This window comes from Ovis canadensis, chromosome 13 (genome assembly GCF_042477335.2).
Source record: "Ovis canadensis isolate MfBH-ARS-UI-01 breed Bighorn chromosome 13, ARS-UI_OviCan_v2, whole genome shotgun sequence".
NCBI lineage: Eukaryota > Metazoa > Chordata > Mammalia > Artiodactyla > Bovidae > Ovis > Ovis canadensis.
The window spans coordinates 92,543,610-92,560,968 of record NC_091257.1 but is presented as its reverse complement, the minus strand read 5'-3'; the positions used below and the strand labels follow the sequence as shown (position 1 = coordinate 92,560,968).

The following is a 17,359-nucleotide window of genomic DNA, read 5'->3' as shown; positions in this document are numbered from 1 at the left end:
TCCTTGAGTCAGGAAACACAAATATTATGGCTTTCTCACTGAAGTGTCAAACTCCAGAAAGCTAGTACCATTTACAATCCAACAGGGAGGACACGAGTGTTCATTTCAGCGCACTCTAGCTAAAAGACCCCCTCCACCAGTTCTACCTGTTCCTGGCTAAAACTTTTAACGTCACTGAAAAGAAATAAAAAAATCTCTGCCAATCCAACAGGTGAAAAAAATGATCACACTTATCCAATTTTATTTTTGAAAATAAGAAATGTACTATCAGTAAGATACTCTAACCATGAAAAATTCTGTGCATACTCTATAATTTAGAAGTTGTGACAATCACACAACCTTTCCTTTTTGAAAACAGGAAATGAGCAGCTTTTCTTGAGTTAGAAAAACTGTTGAGGCATGGTACTTTATATTGTTTGTGAAACCAAACTCTCCTCTTTCCTTATCAGGGGAACAAAAAGGTTGACATTACTTCTTCTTCAATCTTAAAGGATTCTCAGAAAGATGAAGAACATGTTTAGGGAAGTTGCTTATGTACTATACGATGGTGTATATAAATTAAATTCCATAAACAGTAAAATCAAAATATAGACCTATTCCTTTAGAGATACACAAATACTTGAGTGAAATACTATGATGCCTGGGATTTGCTTTTAACTATTTATACAAAATCAAAAAGATAAAACAAAGTAAAAAGAAACAAAATGCTAGTAACTTGTTAAACTTGTACAGTCAATACATGGGAATTCATTATACCATCTTCTCTATTTAGATATAGGTTTGAAAATTTTCAAAAGAAATGTTGCTCTAAATCATGACCTATCAAATAAGCTTTCAAAGCAATCTCTTAAATAAATGTATACAAATATTGAAGTGCTTTAAAATGTTAAGTAACTAAAAGATACCACCAAAATGTTATTGTATACCTTAAATAGATTCGTCAAAGGCAAAGCAAAGGCATCCAGAACAAGTTTAATTTCAGTCCATAACTCGTTTGACTTAAATTCATGGCGATATCTAAAAAATCAATATAAAATAGGTAAATTCAGAAATTTTTGTTAACTGACTTTAGGTCTTCAAGGCTAGATTAGACAAAAATCTACTGCTAGACAGCTTTCTGAAATAAAAAGGGAATTCAAGCACAGTTTATTAAGACCAGGTGTTTTGCAAGTAGTAGGGCAATATGAAATAAAAATCCTACACTTAATCAGAAATGAACATGATAATAAATTGAGAGGCTTATGTTCTTATTCTAGAATTATCATAAAAGAATGACAACAGTCACAAAAATACACAAGGAAAAACACCTGAAAAAAGTATTTTTAAAATATCAATTTACATATCAATACCTTTTAAATAAAGAATGTGCTGTACGAAGGACTCCGTTAATAACATGGAAATCTCCACTCTGAAAGCGATTCACCATTTCAGTCAACAAGTCAGGCCATTTCTGAGGGAAATCTTCTCTGCCAATAATGCTAATGGCATCACTTAACTGGGGGCAGGAGAGAGTCTAATTAGATGAAACCTCCACAAGCAAGGCCCCTGACAAGCAGGGCCTCACATACCTGCTTCTGAATTTGCTCTGGGCTGCTGAGCATCAAGTGCACGATGTTAGCTTTAATGGCTCCTCTGTCAGCTTCGCAAATTTTATTTGGTTCATCTTCAACCTGAAAGCAAAACATTAATGAGCAAGTAACTTAAATTCATATCCATGACTGTACGCATTTGTAGATAAAACAGAACCATTTCTCATTTCCTGGTATCCTAAGAAAAACACAGGAAAACAGGGCCTTTCTTCTCTGTGAATGGGTCACAGATTCCTTTAATAATCAGCCTCTCTGATGTCAATTGAGAATCTCAGTTCTATATGATAATTAATCAAAATGTGGTTAAAATCTTCATAAATATATGCTACTCAGCCCATATTCATCCTCAATTTGATCATTACCTTAAGCTAAAGAAAGGTCTTGTCAGTGAAAACTTCTTGACTATTACCAGTTCAAATGCAACCAGGACTACATCACCCAAAGGGATTCCGAGTCTCACTAGTTTTATAAATCAAGACGGTGGGGGGGGGGGGGGGGGGCTGAACATCTACAAGTAAATGCGTGGGTTTTTAAACATTCTAAAATTCACCAACTCATTTCTTCACCACATGTGAAAACACGTGACTACACAAGTTTAAGAACAGTATTTACTATTTTTAAATTCTTCTATGAAGAAAAAAGATTCTCAGTGAATAAGCAGATGTCAAGTTGATTTTTTAGAAAAACTGACCATTTCTGTCAACTTTAATACCTTCTAAATGTGATTACTATTACTACTAAAAACATTCCCTTTTTCTTTATCCTAACCCAGGGTTACCTCAGCCGTGCCATTACTGACATTTTGGGTCAGATAAATCTTGGTTGTGGGGGTCTTTCTTGTGCATTGTAGGATGGTTACCAGTATCCTTGGCTTCTTCCCACGAGTTGTCAGAAACACCCCCCATCCCCTGTGACAACCAAAAAAATCTCTAAATGTCCCCAGATGGGCAAAACCACCCCCAACTTTAGAACCTCTGTCAAGAGCTAAAAGGTGGGGAAAATATCCGTTTCTGTTTCTCAATGTATACTTTTATACTGATCATTAAACTTACAGCACAATAAGATTCACCTTGGAGTGGTGGTAGTTTAGTTGCTAAGTCATGTCTGACTCTTTGTGACCCCATGGATTGTAGCCAGCCAGGCTCCTGCCCATGGGATTTCCCAGGCAAGAATACTGCAGTGGGCTGCCATTTTCTTCTCCAGGGGATGTTTCTGATCCAGGAATCAAACCCACATCTCCTGCTCAGCAGGCAGATTCTTTACCACTGAGCCACTTGGAAAGCCCCCATTAAATTTGCAGCATATTAAGATTCACCTTGTAATTAGAAAATATTTCCATATTCAAGACATAGGACATATCCCATATCAAAAAATTCAAATGCATTATACACATTATATATATATATATATATTTAAAGTGTGGTTTTTCCAGCTTTATGTAATTTTTCCTTGTCCACAATAGAAACTGCTTCAATTATTCACTTAGACTGTGTAACTTTCCACATAATGTCTCTTCAGCAGAGAGCTGAAGTTAAATCTCAACCATGGGACTTTCCTCTCAGTCCAGTAGTTAAGACTCCATGCTCCCAATACAGGAAGTTTGATCCCTAAGATCCCACATGCCACAGGGCACGACCAAACCAAAAAACAAACCAAAACAACAGCAGAACACAAACTGGAGGTCAGACAAAGTCTCACTCTCTCAAGCAGCCCGGGTTATGAAGCCGACTTAATCAATATGAATTTAAATAAAACAGGAACTTTCTGTGAACAAAGACAGTTTTAAAAATATCTTTCTTCCCAAATGGCATACTCCTTTACCTACTGCATTATCAAGGACCTCCAACAAAATATTGCAAAGGAGTGGCGAGAGGGGACACCCTTGTTTTGCACCTGATCTTAGTGGGAAGGTTTCAAGTTTTTCACCATTATGTATATTAGTTATCGCTTTTTCACAGTCTTTATCATGCCAAGAAAGACCCCTCTATTTCAGATTTACTGAGTTTTTAACCACGAATAGATGTTGGACTTTGACATGGGCTTTTTCTGCACCTATTAAAATAATAATATGACTTACCTTTTCTCAGTCTACAGGTTTTTGAATGCTGAAACAGCCATGCGTATTTGGGGTAGATCTCGCTTGGTTATGGTCTTTTTATACTTTTTGTATGTTTTTGGGTTTGATTTTAATATTTGGTGAGGAGGGTCCTGTTTTTTATCTTTAATCTGTGTCTGAATCACTCAGGAACACTGCACATATAAATCTTTTAAACATGCAGGGTCTTAAACTAGGTACTCACAAAATACTTACAATTCTCCAATTTCTTTTAATATAGTTCTTGAATGTCACAGAGGCACACACTTTAATAACATTATCCTGGGACTTCTCTAGTAATGTTAACAGCAACAATGGGTAGTTCTGATTTCCTTCTACAGATTCAAGAAACTTTTCAGCTGGAAAACAATCCCCATGTTAGAAGATATGTTATTAAAACCAAATCTTAAGACTGTATGTATATGTGAACTATGTATATTTCTGACTGAAGCATCAACAAATGGAAAGATTAGGATTGTACATGATGTTACATTAAATTGATATAGTATCTCAGTTTTCACATCACTTTACCATCCATTAACTCACCATTAACTCATCTCACAAACCTATGAAGTGGCCTAATCAGATGATCACCTCATGTGAAGGAGAATCTGCTTTTCAGAGAGATTAAGTGACCTTAGGGCAAAAAAGTCATACGCCCTGTCTTGTTCCAGAAAGATTATTATTAGTACTATTAGTAATGGTAGTAACATTTCTTTTATAGGACTATGACTAAGATTAAATTTGTTGATTCATTTTAATATATATTATCATTAATCATGTGGGTCTGATGTTTGACTCACATATGTTAAGTTGTCACTACTACCCAGAGAAGTAGGTAGTATTACCCTCACTTTAAGGACAAGGCCACTGAGGTTAAGTAAGCTTGTCAAAGATCACACAGCTAGCGGATTTCATCAATGAAAAAGTTTTAGTCCAGTCCTTATTCTATCCTACTAGCCCTCAGTATTCTTTTCAAACTAAACACTTCTAATATCAGCAATAACCTTATACAAAGATTTTACTCATATATTTTAAACTCATACCACAGTTAGGGACAATAAATCTCCTGGGTTTACAGATCAGACCATGACGATTTATAGCACTTCCAATTTTTCCTATCTTAAGCTTCCTGAGGCAGCATCCAGTCCAAGGTTTCAATATTTACTGAAAAGGTGAGCAGTCAGCATCTATTATTCTACAATTTAGTATGATTTAACACCTTCTTTCCGAATTGAGTCCCAAGAGTTTAACTTCCACCCTCAAATCCTCCCTGCTTTGTGTCTACCATGTGTTTCTTGAAAGATAAAGAATGCTGAACTGAAAAAGAATTTTCAGGAGGGGACACACTATGGTTTATATGGTTTTATAGAAAGCTTTGGTTGTTCAATATTTGGTTGTTCAATATTTCATATCTGGCAATCCCTGTGAAATGTATGGTTGCAACTCTTATCAGAAACATCAATTTATTCCTACATTTTATCCTGGATTCATAAAACAACAGCACCTCCACCTTACAAAGACACAGTTATTAAAAATAATTTTCATTAAACAGTGTTGGCAGAGGATTTCTGGGGAAGTCTAAGACTGGAACCATTAATTTCCTTTTATCCAAGAACAAATTACTTCTTTAAGCACTAACAGGAAAATCACAATTTTCCCTCACAGAAATCACAAAGGCCTTTCTACACTAGGATGGATGCATTAACATGTAAATAATAAACAAATAATTCTATTTACTATAATATACAACACATATGTGCACACATTCATCTGCGTCTTCATGGAGTGCTTCCAAAATCCTCTTTATGAGAATGCACATCAGTAAATTCTGAAGATGCAGATTAAGAGCATTTCTGGCTAATATGGCTTACAACAAGGATCATCAGCTTACTGCCCACAAGACACACGTGGCCCCCAGAAGTTGTTTGTTTGGTTTTCGTGTTATTTCTAAAGTTTTTGATGTTAATCACTGTCATTTAAAAATGAGAATGCTTCATATAAATATCCTTATTTTTCAAGTAAAGCTGGAAATCTGATCTTGCAAGACTGGTTTGAATCCCCCTGAGTTAGATGGTTCCAAATATCAATTATATCTGCCCCTAAGCAAGGCAGTTAACCCCGCAGCCTGCCCTCCTCCCAACCCCAGCTTTTACCTTCCTGCGCAACTCCCTACAGTCATTTAAGTTGCAATTTTAAGCTTACACTAAATCGCTAATGACAACTGGTCAAATCTGGGAGGAGGAAAAGGGGAGGAACCCTAGGTCTTAAAATATTAATTAAAAAACCCTAGTTTCATTCACTTAATCACTTTTAAGGCAGTTAACTCTTAGCTCTATGCTCTGATTATTGTATCTCTAAAACAGGAAGGTGTAGGGATTTTCAGGAAGGTCAACGAACAAAGCATCCTAAACTTACTAGTCCTTTTTATCCCAAAAGGGATAAAAGTAATTTTACTCAAGAAACAAAAACACAACAAACAAAGAAGGATATGTTATAAATGAAAAATAAACTATGCCTAAGAATTCAAGTGTTAATCTCTTTTTAAAAATTTACAAACAGATTGCACAAAGGTTTCTCTCACCTGTCCTTTAAGAATAAATCAACCACAAGAGAGTACTTATTTACTTTACCTGGACGCCTGATGGCAGGATCAGGATCGAGAGTCTTCTTTAAATATTCTGTTAGTGTCTGCAAATTTGCATCACTGAGCTCCATTGCCATTGAGCCTAAAACAAAAATGAGGTTTGGGTAATTGAGCACATGAGGACACAGGGATGTACATAAGAGAATCATTTTACATCATGGATGTCCCCCTCTCTGAAAGTCATCTACTTGATATACTCTGGGTATCGCCTATAAAGCTTTATTCTTAGCCAAGACAAGGTTCCAGTAGATGGGCTTTTTTGAATCAGTGATGAGACAATTTTGAGAAACAGAAGAAAAAACATATCACAAACTAAAGGTTGAAAATATGAATTATTAGATTTTTTTTAAAAACCCACAATAAAAAACTAAAATTTTTAAGCAGTAAAATAAGGATCCCATTGACTTCTGAGATTAAAGAAACTAGAGTAAATTCTTTTGTGTACAACATGCAGCCATAGGTATTGACAACAAACTACATACTGAGCATGTGCACCTGGGACGATAATTTTGGGGTTCATAAGATGACAGCTGCAGTTGTAATTAAAAAGCAACTTTCCACACAAAAGCTAAGTCAAAGCAAAAATAAACAAGTGGAATGACATCAAACCAAAAATGTCTGCACAGCAAAGCAAACCATCAACAAAATGAAAAGGCAACATACTAAATAGGAGAAAATATTCACAAATTGTATCTGATAAATAATTAATATCCAAAACATAAAAAGTTAAAAAAGAAAAAGAAAAACTCATACGACTCAGGAAAAAAAGAGTCCAACTGAAAAATGGGCAGAGGAACTGAATAGACATTTTTCCAAAGAAAATATGAAAAGGTGCTCAAAATCACTAAACACAAGGGAACGCAAATCAAAACCACAATGAGATTATCACCCCACACCTGATAGAATGACTATAATAAAAAAGACAAGAAATAATAAGCATTTGGCGAGGATGGGGAGAAAAGGAAACCCTGGTACCCTGATGGTTGGGAATGTGCAGCCACTATGAAAGCAAGTACGGAGGTTCCTCAAAAAATTAAAAACAGAATTACCACATGCTCCAGCTATTCCACTTCTAGGTATTTATCTGAAGGATCTGTACTCCTGTTGACTGCTGTTCACTGCAGCATTATTAACAACAGTCAACACACGGAAGCAACCTAAGCATCCATTGATGGATAATCCAATGTAGTATACATACAAGAATACTATCCAGCGACACACAAAAAGGGAAACCCCTGCCATTTGTGACAACATGGATGGATCCTAAGGGCAGTATACTAAGTGAAATAAATGATACATAAATACCACAGACTAGAGATCTCGTCAAGAAAATTAGAGATACCAAGGGACCATTTCATGCAAAGATGGGCCCAATAAAAGACAGAAACGGCATGGACCTAACAGAAGCAGAAGGCATTAAGAGGTGACAAGAATACCCAAAAGAAGTGTACAGGAAAGATCTTCACGACTCAGATAATCACGATGGTGTGATCATTCACCTAGAGCCAGACATCCTGGAGGGGCTTTAGGAAGCAAAAATACTACGAACAAAACTAGTGGAGGCGATGGAATTCCAGTTGAGCTATTTCAAATCCTAAAAGATGATGCTGTAAAAGTGCTGCACTCAATATGCCAGCAAATTTGGAAAATTCAGCAGTGGCCACAGGACTGGAAAAGGTCAATTTTCACTTCAATCCCAAAGAAAGGCAATGCCAAAGAATGTTCAAACTACCACACAACTGCACTCATCTCACATGCTAGAAAAATAATGCTCAACATTCTCCAAGCCAGGCTTCAACAGTATATGAACCATCAACTTCCAGATGTTCAAGCTGGATTTAGAAAAGGCAGAGGGACCAGAGATCAAATTGCCACCATCTGCTGGATCATCGAAAAAGCAAGAGAGTTCCAGAAAAAATATCTACTTCTGCTTTATTAACTATGCCAAAGCCTTTGACTGAGTGGATCACAACAAACTGTGGAAAATTCTTAAAGAGATGGGAATACCAGACCACCTGACCTGCCTCTTGAGAAATCTGTATGCAGGTCAGGAAGCAAAGGTTAGAACTGGACATGGAACAACAGACTGGTTCCAAATCAGGAAAGGAGTATGTCAAGGCTGTATTATTGTCACCCTGCTTATTTAACTTATATGCAGAGTACATCATGAGAAACGCTGGACTGGATGAAGCACAGACTAAAATCAAGATTGCCAGAAGTATCAATAACCTCCAATACGCAGATGACACCACCCTTATGGCAGAAAGCAAAGAAGAACTAAAGAACCTCTTAATGAAAGTGAAAGAGGAGAGTGAAAAGCTGGCTTAAAACACAACATTCAGAAAACTAAGATCATGGCATCTGGTCCATCACTTCATGCCAAACAGATGGGGAAACAGTGGAAACAGTGACAAAATTTCTTTTTTGGGGCTAAATCACTGCAGCCATGAAATTAAAAGACACTTGCTCCTTGGAAGAAAAGCTATGACCAACCTAGACAGCATATTAAAAAGCAGAGACATTACCAACAAAGGTCTGTCGAGTCAAAGCTATGGTTTTTCCAGTGGTCAGGTATGGATGTGAGAGTTGGACTATTAAGAAAGCTGAACACTGAAGAACTGATGCTTTTGAACTGTGGTGTTGGAGAAGACTCTTGAGAGACCCTTGGACTGCAAGGAGATCCAACCAGTCCATCCTAAAGGAAATCAGTCCTGAATATCCACTGGAAGGATTGATGTTGAAGCTGAAACTCCAATACTTTGGCCACCTGATGCAAAGAACTGACTCACTGGAAAAGACCCTGATGGTAGCAAAGACTGAAGGCAGGAGAAGGGGACAGCAGAGGATGAGATGGTTGGATGGCATCACTGATGCGACAGACATGAGTTTGAGTAAGTTCCGGGAGTTAGTGATGGACAGGGAAGCCTGGCATGCTACAGTCCATGGGGTCACAAAGAGTTGGACAGGACTGAGTGACTGAACTTAAATACCACATGATCATGTTTCTATGTGGAATCTTAAAAACAAAAATTCATAGATAAAAAGAGCAGATTAGGGAACTTCCTCAGTGGTCCAATGACTAAGACTCTGCCTACCAATGCAGCGGGCATGGCTTCTGTCTGTCCCACATACTGTGGTGTGTGGCAGAACAACAACAAAAAAACAGATTGGTGGGGGCACGGCAAAACAACAAACAGATTGGTGGTTGACTGCGTGGCAGGGGCAAATGGATGAAGCTGGGCAAAAGGTACAAACCTCCAGCTGTGAAATAAATACATAAATCACAAGGATGCAATGTCCAACACAGAGACCCCAGTTAACAGCAGCGTGCTGTATATTTGAAAGTTACGAGGACAGTAAATCCTAAAAGTTCAGAACACAAAAGACATAAATTTGTAATTATGTGTGATGATGGACATTAATTAACTAGGTTTATTGTGATCATTTCACAATATATACACCATTATGTTGTACACCCGAAATTAACAATGTTACATCTTAATTGTCTCAATAAAAAGCAACTTTTCAAATATTTAAAGCTCAAAACTAAATATAAATCACAGAATATGCTATGACTGACCAAAAAAATGCACATCTAATATATTACAAATGATTAATAGGCTTTATAAAGGGCTACAGCTAATGCTGAGGTTGTGAAGAGTACTCCTTCACAGCCAGAAACCACAGCCTTCTAAGGAGACCAATTTTTGAAGCTATATGTATTCTCCTCAACACACTCGTTTTTACCAAAGGAAGCCAGCTGATTTGGTAGACTCCACCATTTATATATAGTCACTTCCTTTGATCCAGGGCAAACCACTCTATGGGCATGAAGTTCCACTCAACCACACACACAATTTACTTGAGAAGCAACTCTGTTTTTTACACCAAAGGTTTGGAAAATGCTATGCATCATATTCACCCTCTTTTGGAGATGTACTTTAAAAGCTTCAAGAACCCAGAGTCTGGCCACAGAACCATGTTATTATGGAACACAGGCTGGAAAGCAGTGATTTAATCAATTTATTTCCCATTCTTTTTTCTGTGTTGAAATGCTGAATCTGTTATGAAAAGCTGTTGCCAAGGAAAACCGTTTACATTAGTATATATGAGATTTAAAAAAAAGTCTTTGCTACATGCAAATTATTCTACCTTTTGGGATTTACACAAGGCAGCATGTTTGTTTAGGAGATTACAGAGGTTAACTTAACCTATTTTGCTGAGTTTAAATTTTAAATACACTCCTTCATAAATTTGCATTTTACTAACTTTCTTCGTGACAGAGTACCAAGCAAGCTGGCACCTGTCAACCTTATCTCTGACCTTCTTGCCGTCCAGCCACCAAAGCCTTCTTTCTGTTCCTCAAACCAGACAAGAGTTCTCCCTGACTGTAATAACCCTTCCTTCTAATTTGACATCAGGCATCATCCAGCCCACTGTCAACTCCTCAAAAAAGCCTTCTACAACCATCATCTATCTCATCCCTGTTGCACTGTTCACAGCACTTACTCTCATCTGAGATCTCTTTGACCTGTCATCTCTTATTTGTAAGCTCCCTGGGGCATGGACTTTGTAGGTCCTGCTCACCTCTGTAGCACAGGACCTTCAACACTGCCTGGCACACAGTATTCACTAAGCATTTGCCGCATGAATTAATGGATAAGCTAACATGTCAGTCAACCAGCTAAAACATGGATCCAGTCTGGACTGGAGACTATTCTCTGAGCATCAGTTATTAGCAAGCATGACATAATGTAGGAATTCAGTTTATCTGTCAGATAAATAGTGACCAACATACTGACATAACTAGTTTCTGTTCATTCAAAAATGCTTCAAAGAAGATGGGAGTTTGAACTTTATCCAGTATTATTGTTCATATTTGCCAGTGCTTATTTCAGGGGCTAGGACTTACTATCTCCTCCACCTAGACAGCTCTGCCCCTGGAGAGCTTTGTAGTTCACTCCCCGCTTCATTCAGGTCTCTTTTCAAATGTCACTTCTGTTTTGAGCTGCTGTCCTGGACCATCCTATCTAAAACAGCATCCAGCTCAGTCACTCTCCATTCTCTGGTTCTACTTTTCCAATTTTATCAGGCCTATAAACCGCATTCTTGTTTACTATGCTTCTCCCTCCATTAGACTGTCAGCAACATGAGAGCAAGGATTTTGTGTTTTGTTCACTGCAATCTCCCTCAATTCTTAAAACAGTGAAGAGCACCTACTGTGTATTTGTGTCCTATTTTCAAAAGCTACATACGCTTTATTGATCTTTTTCCCATCAAAAAGCACTATCATGCTTCACATTTATTCAGTCAAATGACTGTGAGACAGAAGGGCTGGAGCCTACCGACTCTAAAGCACATGACAGTGACCCCCACGAAACGGCGAAGCTGAAGGGCCAGGTTAAAAAAAGTGTATGGGGGGAAAATGTGTGTGTGTTGTGTGGTGGTGGAGGAATATACATGTGTGCTAAACTGTGTGTGTGGTGGTGGTGGTGCTGGTGGTGGAGGAATATACACATGCGTGCTACAACCCCCGAAAGTTAAAATACTATATAAATCTTATATTTTTAATGTTAAGGGACTAAATGTTTGTCCAAAAATCCCTTTTCTGTCTCCTCAGTGACAGTGTCTATAAACCCAAATTGTAAGCTCAGCCCCGATTTGCGAAAATATGACACATCAGGTAATTTTAGAGACTACTCCACAGGTATTCACAATACATCAACAAGATCAAGGTCTAGTTATCTTTATTTGCCAGAGGTGGAGGTACACTGACATTCTGAAATATGTGCAATATATAAATGTGAGAAGCATTATTGACTTTAAAGACAAACCAGAAATGAAAAAATTCACTCTTTTGCCTTTAAATGAAGGCTGATACTTTACTTCTCCACTGAGCTATTTTTGGAAATCTTTACCAAAAAATACATGAAAAATATGTACCACAATGGGCTTCCCTGGTGGCTCAGCTGGTAAAGAATCTGCCGGCAATGTAGGAGACCTGGGTTCGATCCCTGGGTTGAGAAGATCCCCTGAAGAAGGGAACAGCTACCCACTCCAGTACTCTGGCCTGGAGAATTCCATGGACTCTAGTCCACGGGGTCACAAAGCAGGACACAAATGAGTGACTTCCTTTATGTACCACAATAAATCAATTATGCCAGACTTTTTGTTAAAAAGACTGGCTGGACCTAAAGTCTAGCCTCTTCTCAGAGGTCCTCAATTACAGATGAAGACATCTGGAATAAAAGCTTTGCTTTCCAAGGCCACCACACAGACATCTGTGACATAAGCTGATCCAAGATGTATGCCTTTTCCTTAAGATATTTCCTCTGCATTAGAGAACCACTCCAGAGGCCCTACATCTGGAGGGAGAGAGATGCAATAAATGAAAACCATCTGGCACACACGCATTAAGAACACACTGCAGCACCTCAGTCCACCCTGCTTTCTAATCACAGGAACATACCACTGAGATGCGGAGCCAAACTTTTTACACTGTCTACAAAGCCTGATGTGATCTGACCTCTAGATATCTGTCCCTTCACATACTACTCTGTGAAAGCTTGATTTTCCTTGAACCCTTTGTACTTTCTATTCTCTCTGCCTGGAATGTTCTGTTCCCTCATCTTTCCATAGCTGGTCTCAGCTCAAATGCCACCGCCTCAGAAAAGTCGCCTTCATCTGTCACTTGTCCGGAATTATTTAAGTAATTTATTTGTAATCTTGTCTCTTTCCCCCACTAGAATATAGGTTCCCCAAGGGAAGGAACTCTGTCCATTCTGTTTGAGACAAAAAAAGGTAAATTTCACTGTATTCAAAGAGATTAAGTGGATTAAATGAAGTTATTTATCAAGTTATTAAACGAATAAAGGAACAAATTAATACCAAAGGTAGAGCACTGCCCCCAAACCTATCTAATATTGTACAGAAAATGGTTCTCCTCTATCCTAACTTCCAACCAGCAAAAATCAAAGTAAACAGAGGGGAATAAAGAATTCCCCTGCACTGGTGTAAAGAAATGAAAGATACAGAGTCTGAGAAGTAAGAGGCTGGGTAGATCCAGTCACACGAATTATGTGAAAAACGGGGACACACAAAAAAGGGCCAAAATCTTCACTATGGTGGTCTGAGCAGAGGAGAAAAAGAGCATTGGTGAAGCCGCTCAGTCATGTCGGACTCTTTGTGATCCCATGGACTGTAGTCTACCAGGTTTCTGTCCATGGGATTTTCCAGGCAAGAGTACTAGAGTGGGTTGCCATTTCCTTCTCCAGGGGATCTTCCTGACCCAGGGATCGAGCCCAGGTCTCCTGCGTTGCAGGCAGACGCTTTACCCTCTGAGCCATCAGGGAAGCCCAAAAAGAGCACTGGTAGGATCCAAAAGTATAAAGTCCCTTTCCGTGCCCACTATTCCGAGGAATAATACCTGCGCATGTACCATGTGGCAAGCACTGGCCATCTGCTTACAGCAGCAACAAGACAGGTAAGGTATCAGCCTTTGAAATTTGAAAAAGACAATAACCAAGTAAACTATTAGTGATTCTAAAACATGATAAAAAAAACTATGAAGTAAATAAAACTAGAGTGATGTGATTAGTTGAAAGAGATCCTTTGAAAGGTTGGTCAAAAAAAGGCGTAATGTGAGTGAAACGTGAAGGACAGGGAACCAGCCTTGCAAAGATCTACTGTTGGCATGTCCAAGCAAACGAAAGGCGCGTCCGAACGCTTCTGGAGGACATGCGCTCGGAACATGTAAGAGAAAGAAAACGTAAGCAGCATGGCTACAGTAGTCAAGGAGAAGAGGTGGGTGGGAGAGGTGGACAACGGTCACCCCAGACGGGGCTTGGTAAACCAGGGTAGTAACTCAGGGGGACCCGCAGCCACTTTATGAGGTAGATGTTTTCAACCCCGCTTTTCCAGATGAGGAAGTGGAGACTCGGAAAGATGAAGTGACCAGCCCTAAGGACTGGTTAAATCTGAAAACGAATCCAGGCCTTCCCGTTCCTAAGCGGAATCCCAATGCTCCGAACTACCACACCGTAAATGTTCCCTCAAGAGGCGGACCCTGGGTCACCCGACAGGTGCACGGAGCCCCTCGGGGGCAGACCACAGCCTAACCCTCACGAGCAACTCAGCAAAGTGAGATCACCGGGCCCGTTTCACAGCCGCGGAGACCGAAGCCCTCGGCGGTGTGGCGCTCCGCCACCACCGCCGCCGCCCTAACGGGAAAGGGAGGCCCAGGGTAGCGGCGGCGGCCGGGGCGGCGGCTCGAACGCCCGCCCCGCAGCCGGCCAGGCCCCGCAGCCGCACTCGCCTCACGATGCGGGCGGCCGGGCGCGCCGAGAACGGACGCACGGGTGCAACCAATGAGAGCAGGCCGCCCCGAGAGCGCGGCCAATCAGCGCGGCGCTAGGGAGGAAGAGGCGGGCGCTCGCGCCGCACGGGCTAGGCCTCGCCAGGGCCGCCCTCGCTCTTCACAGGCCCGGGCGGGGGTGGGGTTGCTTACCGAGCCTGCACCTCAGACCTGGGATGCCGCCAGGGGAGGCGAGACGCGAAGGCGAAGCCCCTGCCCCCGGGCGCTTCCCCAGACATGGGCCAATGTTGCGCTCTCGCCTGGAGGTGCGGTCCTGGCTTCCCAGCGTTCGGAAGCGCAGGGAGCGCTTCCACCCTCCCCCAGCCGGGTCCCGAGAGGCCCCGATACCAGGCCGTGCAGGCCTGCGCCTCACCTCGTGGGGACGCGGGAACGGAGAAGGGAAGCCCAGTCACGGACCGTAGCCGGCACTCCACTCCTACCGCCGCTCCACACCTCACATTCAAACCCCGGCAAAATGGCGCGGCAGGGAGGCTGCGGCCGGGGCGCATGCGTACAAGGGGCCGAGTAAGGGGCGGAGCCAAGGGCGCTCGGCTCCACCCAGATTCCAATCACCAATCACGGCCCCGCTCTGAGGGGGCTGACGTCACGCGCGGCAATGCTCTTTGACCGCGCTAGTGGGTATCTCTCTCCGGGTTCTGAGAAGGGCACATATGCGGCGTGTGTCCGCTGAATTGTGCCTTCTTGATGTCAGGGCTTGAGTCAGGCATCTAGTGGGTCTTATACAACTATCGAAGGAACTGTCCAAAGTCATGGCCAAAGCATCTCCGATAGAAGAAAACTTTTCTGCCCCTCGTGGAGCTTGTTTTAAAGAGAGGAAAGGAATAAACAAGATCTTTTCAGATTTGATAAGTGCTGTGAGAAGATTGAAAGACAGTGATACGGCAGGCAGTAACGTAGATTGTCAAGGGGATGGCCAGAGGAGGCCTCTAAACAAGTGACCTGAAGTTCCACAAGAAGACAGCTGTGGATTCGCCTGCAGAGCTTTCCAGGAAAAGGGGATGCTAACAGCAAAGGCTCTGAGACAGGACCCGGCTACACTGGGGCTTGAAAAATAAAGTGGAGCATGACAGGAGAAGGAGTTAGATCTTCAGGGCCAGATGATGTAGGCCTATAATGCATAGAACATACTTACACTAAAAAAAAACACACAACCAGTGTCTATCTGAAATTCACATAGAACCAGGTGTCCAATATTTTATTTGGTGGCCCTAGCTCCGTTATATTTTCTTCACAGCATTTATCTCTCCTTGCAATTAATCGTCTCTTTTTTCAATTGTCCCCCGACTGCATACCTAAGGACTCTGTTCAAACGAGGGCATTCTCTTATTTACAGCTGTATCCCAGCATTTAACACAAGGTAATATTCAATAAATATTTGCTGAATGTTGAATTAAATGCTGTATATAAATAGGTGAAGTCCATTGCGAAAGGTGTATGTTATTAGAACACTGGTGGAAAAGATGTGTTTCTACCCTTGCAGCAGTAGTACAAGCAATCATCTTGGTCATATTAGTCTGCTTTTCTGGACATTTTCCTCTAGTACAGGTGAGAGCAACCCTGATGATTTAACAGTTTTTCATCCCTGAACGCCAATCAGGAAGGAAGCTGGCTGGCATCTTGTGTCTGTCTAGCATGATTACCAGGTTTTGTAGGAAGCCCCTCACTTCCCAGGTGGTGCTAATAGTAAAGAACCCGCCTGCCAATGCTGGAGACTCGGGTTCAATCCCTGGGTCAGGAAGATCCCCTGGAGAAGGGCATGGCAATCCACTCCAGTATTCTTCCTGGAGAATCCCATGGTCAGAAGAGCCTCATGGGCTACAGTCCACGGGGGTCACAAAGAGTCGGTCACAACTGAGGTGACTTAGCATGCACATAGGAAGCCCACAGGCTGTGCCCCTTTTATCGTGTCTGCGGAAGTGGTTCCAGCGGGGCCATTTCCCCTTGTCCTTAGCAGCCCTAGAACCATGCAGGTGAGGGCCATGTCTTGTCTTCCCTCTCTACTGTCTGTGGGGCCCGGGTGACCCATGAAAAGTCTCTGGGAATTCCATCCTGCTCGCTCACCACATGCACACACTCTTAGGTTTGCTACAACTGCTGCTGTGTTGAAAACCAAAGAAAACAATTCAGCCATTTTCAGGAGCAAGAAGTCAGTATGCATGTAGTCTTCTTTCTTTCCAAATCCTGATAAAATAGTATATACATTATATATATATACTGTATGGAAAGACTTTCTGAAAGCGGAAGACACTTACATTGGATTTGGATTCAGAAAGGCATGGACACATCTGACTGTGCTTGGAAAACAAGGCTAAGTTTGGTTTTGTCTCACTTTTAAAAGTCCAGCTGAGATCCAGAAGAATGTTGATATCTAAAGTTGAGACAGGCCTGATTGCTTCTTACCTTTTCTTTTATTGATTATATTTTTAATGTTGGCGTCTTTTTTCTTTTGGTGTGCTGCATGGCATGTGGGATCTTAGTTCCCCCACCAGGGACTGCACCTGTGCCCTCTGCAGTGGAAAAGGGGAGTCAACCACTGTGCCACCAGGGAAGTCTCTCTCACTTTTTTTTTAAATGAAGGCAACTTTCTTTCTTGGGCACACGGTGGAATATTCACATGGTACAAATAGCCTTTGGTCTTTCACTAATTAGGACGT

The 17,359-nt window shown here is 41.1% G+C and overlaps 1 protein-coding gene across 1 annotated transcript in view; it reads right to left on the bottom strand.

The window, feature by feature from the left end:
* CSE1L (chromosome segregation 1 like) overlaps positions 1-15,212 on the bottom strand; it is a 36,163-nt gene extending 20,951 nt beyond the window's left edge. The window contains exons 1-6 of the mRNA XM_069548775.1: positions 15,058-15,212; positions 6,318-6,413; positions 3,901-4,043; positions 1,569-1,670; positions 1,350-1,495; positions 927-1,017 (exon numbers count right to left, since the gene is read on the bottom strand). Of these exons, the coding sequence (XP_069404876.1) occupies positions 927-1,017; positions 1,350-1,495; positions 1,569-1,670; positions 3,901-4,043; positions 6,318-6,413; positions 15,058-15,193 (714 nt within the window). The 5' untranslated portion in view covers positions 15,194-15,212. The remainder of the gene's footprint in view (positions 1-926; positions 1,018-1,349; positions 1,496-1,568; positions 1,671-3,900; positions 4,044-6,317; positions 6,414-15,057) is intronic.
* Positions 15,213-17,359: the final 2,147 nt, after the last annotated feature.